Here is a 3,805-nt window from a genome sequence, read left to right as displayed (position 1 = left end):
ACACCTCTTCACTGGGCTGCTAAGTGGGGTAATGCTGAATGATTATGTGTAGAAAGAATGTGATTCAATCTATTCCATTAATGGATTATTTTCCAGGTTATGAGGAGATCGTTCAACTTTTCACCGCGAAAGGTGCCGATGTTGATTCAAAAGACAACAATGGAAGAACCGAAGAATACCTTATTATCTGACTATTTATTTAAGTAAATTGAGTCATTAAGTTTAGTTTTGCAAGAGGTTATGAATGAACGTAAAAGTTGAAGAATTATAACAGTGCCGAATTCAATTTTATATGAAATTTTTTAGAGAAAATTATTTATTTGGTTCATATAATAATAGATTTAATTGTCGAAGGAGCATTCCTGAAGTTTCAGATGAAAATTTTCGTGAACAATTATTTTTTCAACTTTTTATAATGAAAGTGACAAGAATGTCACCAAACACAGTCAAAAGGTTAAGAAACAATGCAAAAATCAAGGGAATAATTTTTAATTGGAAAAAATGCTTTGCAAGCAAATAATCATTGAATTTCAAATGACAGTTTCGAAACATTCAAGAGCAATGCGTGTATTAGGATAGTTAGTTACCTTATGCTCACTGAAAACCGAATCAGCACGATTGACGTACACTTATGGTGATCTGTCAAATTACCAAAAGACATTGAACAAATCGCAAAATCCGTTCTAAGTGAGTACCTTGTAGACTCAAGCCCAAATCATACAAAGGCCAATTCTAAAATATGACGGATGTTCTTGAATTCACCGCAGCTGATTTTTTCAAAAACGCACACACAAAAAAACGAAAAATTTCTCAACCAAAGATTTCGAAAAAAAAACATAAAAATTTTGTTTACTGTCTGCTTTCGCTGATATTACATTTTATTATAGATTTTTTTCTTTACACAAAAAATGAATTTCTCCTTTTTGAATGAATATATTTATCAATAATGGATTTCAGAATGTCATTCGCACGAAGACATTTTTTATTATCTCTTGGCCGAAGATAAACTTTTTTATGATTTACACCCAAGCACCGGTTCGGACATAAAAATATGCAAGATAAATATGCAAAGCATAGACGCGTGCGGGCGACCGCATCATACGTGTGTGTATGAATTCAGTACACAGCAAACAACGATGTAGATTATAAGAAAAAACTAATAAAGAGATTAATAAGAAATAAAAAAAAGTTGACACGTTCGTCGCACGGTCGTCCTTACACGTCTATGCTTTGCATATTTATACAGTATAAAACATCTAGGTAAACATATTTCTATGCCCAAACCGGTGCTTGTTTACATCAAGTTAAGTACCATCGATTTCACTCGAATTTTTTCATTTGCTTTATCGCTAGAGAATTACGTGTTATTTTTCTGTTGCGAATACATACACGGTTGTTGCTTATTACAAGAATATACACATTAATTTTCCTGGATACACATTTATAGCAACAAAGGAAGGATTTTTTCCTGCATTTCGATTAGTCACATTTCTTCTTGGAATTTGGTCGACTCAATCGTGAAGCCGTCAAAGTACGATACAAAGAAACTATACTCGACTAACTTTGAAGAAAAATGACTTTGATGACTTAGAAAAGCTTCTTGGGAAATAGGTTCTATTCATTTCTATTTGCCTTTTTGCTTTGATGTGGTTGGCTCACCTTTTCATCTCTTTATTCGTTTTTTTTTTTTTCAAATAAAAAAAATTCCTTATAATTCAACTGCGTTTGATAAGAAATCAATTCGATAAGAAAATTCTCTTCTGTAGCAATAAAACTCATGCAGCGAGAGTGTATACAATCTTTTATTCAACTAAATTATGACAATGCAAACAAACGAATGAGCGAACGAACGAACAAATGACAAATGTTATTGCGTTGATATTCGAATATGGCACGTGCAACGTTTGATTCTAAGCAAAAAAACTTACTAGAAATAACACTCAGACGATATGACGTTCCGACAAAATGATGAAGGTAAGCGAGTTTTTTTATAAGTTTGCATATCGTCCTGGGTAATTTGTAGTCGTTCAGTTAATTTTTGCTGCAGAAACTCCACTGGAACAACAAAGACATCAATAGAAACCGATTAAAAGGAAGAGTTCGACTTAGGAACAAGTTTACAGTGACTTAGAAGAAGTGTATGTCAACTGACGTGAAGTACAGTAGAGAAAAAATGACAAAAAATTGGTAAAAACTGATACTTTTTTCGAGTTGACAACTATTTGATTCGATAGATATGGTGAAAATTGGAATTGTTTTAGCACTGGTTGATCATTTAAAGGGTGCTTTCTAATTTCAAAATGAGACACCATCTCACGTGATTTCGAGAGTTGCGAAACGTTTGTGTCATGAGTTAACCAACAACGTGTAAAACTGCACACTTTTTGTTGAAAAATGACGAAATTTTCCGTACAGAGCGCGCTTTCTTATAGACATTCCTATGGAAAGCTATTGGCGCCCTCTTGACGGATTTTTCTGATAACTAATAGTAAGCAAGGTATCAAATGAAAGCTGGTTGAATTCCCTACATTTGTTTCAGAAAAAGCATGCAAAAATATCCAATGGTTTCGTAGTTGAAACGTTTGCAATATCTGGTTACTTTAGGAACTAATGCGTGATAAAGGGTTAAGTAAACGTTCCTGTGCATTTAAAACATGCTGCGAAATTAGATGATGTCTCATTTGGAGCCCAATATTCATTTTCATAGTCGAAACCGTTGCTTCTTCCATCGCTTGTCGAAGATTCTAATATAGAAGAATGAAAGAACACTGTGACTGAGTAGACTGATGAAACGATTTTAATACGTAAAGTCTTCAACTTTCAGTGATGAGTCACGTCCTACTTAAATTTCAAAATTATCCCGTTTTCTTTTCGACGATCATTTTTATCGTTTGAATGTATTAAAAATAGGATAGAATGTATGCTCTCCCATTCCCACCTTTATGGCAAACAATTAAAGATCACAAATGAGCTCGTCCATTCCTGGAAATTTTTCTAGCCGTACAAATTCATATATCTCTGCGTATTTTCAACGTGTATTCATCCTTTTTGGATTCCCTAGTCCCTGATCATATCCAAAATCTAGACGTATCCATAATCCGGTTGATATTGATTGATGCTAGGATTGTTGCATCAATAGGTCAAGTGACAATTTCAAAAGATTGACAGTAATAACACATCGATCGAATATTTTAATCATCTGAACACCGAAAATAGTTGCGATTGTTACGAAAAATGTACATTTATGTATTAATAAGATAATTAATAATATGTGTATACAATAAAATATTCGGAGAAATAATCCGAGATACACGTTAACACCGATTTTCATCGACTTCAGCAGTTTTACTTCGATTTTCATTGACTTCATTGGTTTTACATCGGTTTTTCATTAGTTTCGTCCGATTATTTTTTACATCGACTTTTCTATAGACTAGCAACTCTTTCACGTTACATAATAATTTATCAGATTACAATCAAGTTTTTTTCTTTTCCTTTGTTATAATAAAAGATTATTTTATTGAATTTTCACCATCCAAATTGAAGCCCACTTAAAATATGGTTATTGTGGCACCGATGCTGGCCAACTAAGGCTTCCTATTTCATCGAATCGTGTGAGCCTTAAGCTTAAACCTTTACATGAACTGTGTATGTGTACACTTCCGTTCTTTGACCGATGAATCCATCGTTGTAGTTGTTGTTGTTTGACGATGATCACGATAATAAGATGATGCGGACGGCGACGGCAATTGAGCGAATCCAGTGCGTTCAAAAAATATGGAAAAAATCCGTAAAAAACAATCGA

At 33.5% G+C, this 3,805-nt stretch overlaps 1 protein-coding gene across 1 annotated transcript in view; it reads left to right on the top strand.

Annotated features, from left to right (window-relative positions):
- LOC129573311 (uncharacterized) overlaps positions 1 to 964 on the top strand; it is a 7,821-nt gene extending 6,857 nt beyond the window's left edge. Inside the window, exon 4 of the mRNA XM_055453699.1 lies at positions 97 to 964. Within this exon, the coding sequence (XP_055309674.1) occupies positions 97 to 191 (95 nt within the window). The 3' untranslated portion in view covers positions 192 to 964. The remainder of the gene's footprint in view (positions 1 to 96) is intronic.
- Positions 965 to 3,805: the final 2,841 nt, after the last annotated feature.

This window comes from Sitodiplosis mosellana, unplaced genomic scaffold, assembly GCF_009176505.1.
Source record: "Sitodiplosis mosellana isolate CC-2019 unplaced genomic scaffold, AAFC_SMos_1.0 Smas_scaffold_6062, whole genome shotgun sequence".
Classification (NCBI taxonomy): domain Eukaryota; kingdom Metazoa; phylum Arthropoda; class Insecta; order Diptera; family Cecidomyiidae; genus Sitodiplosis; species Sitodiplosis mosellana.
This window is presented reverse-complemented; position numbering and strand designations above follow the sequence as displayed.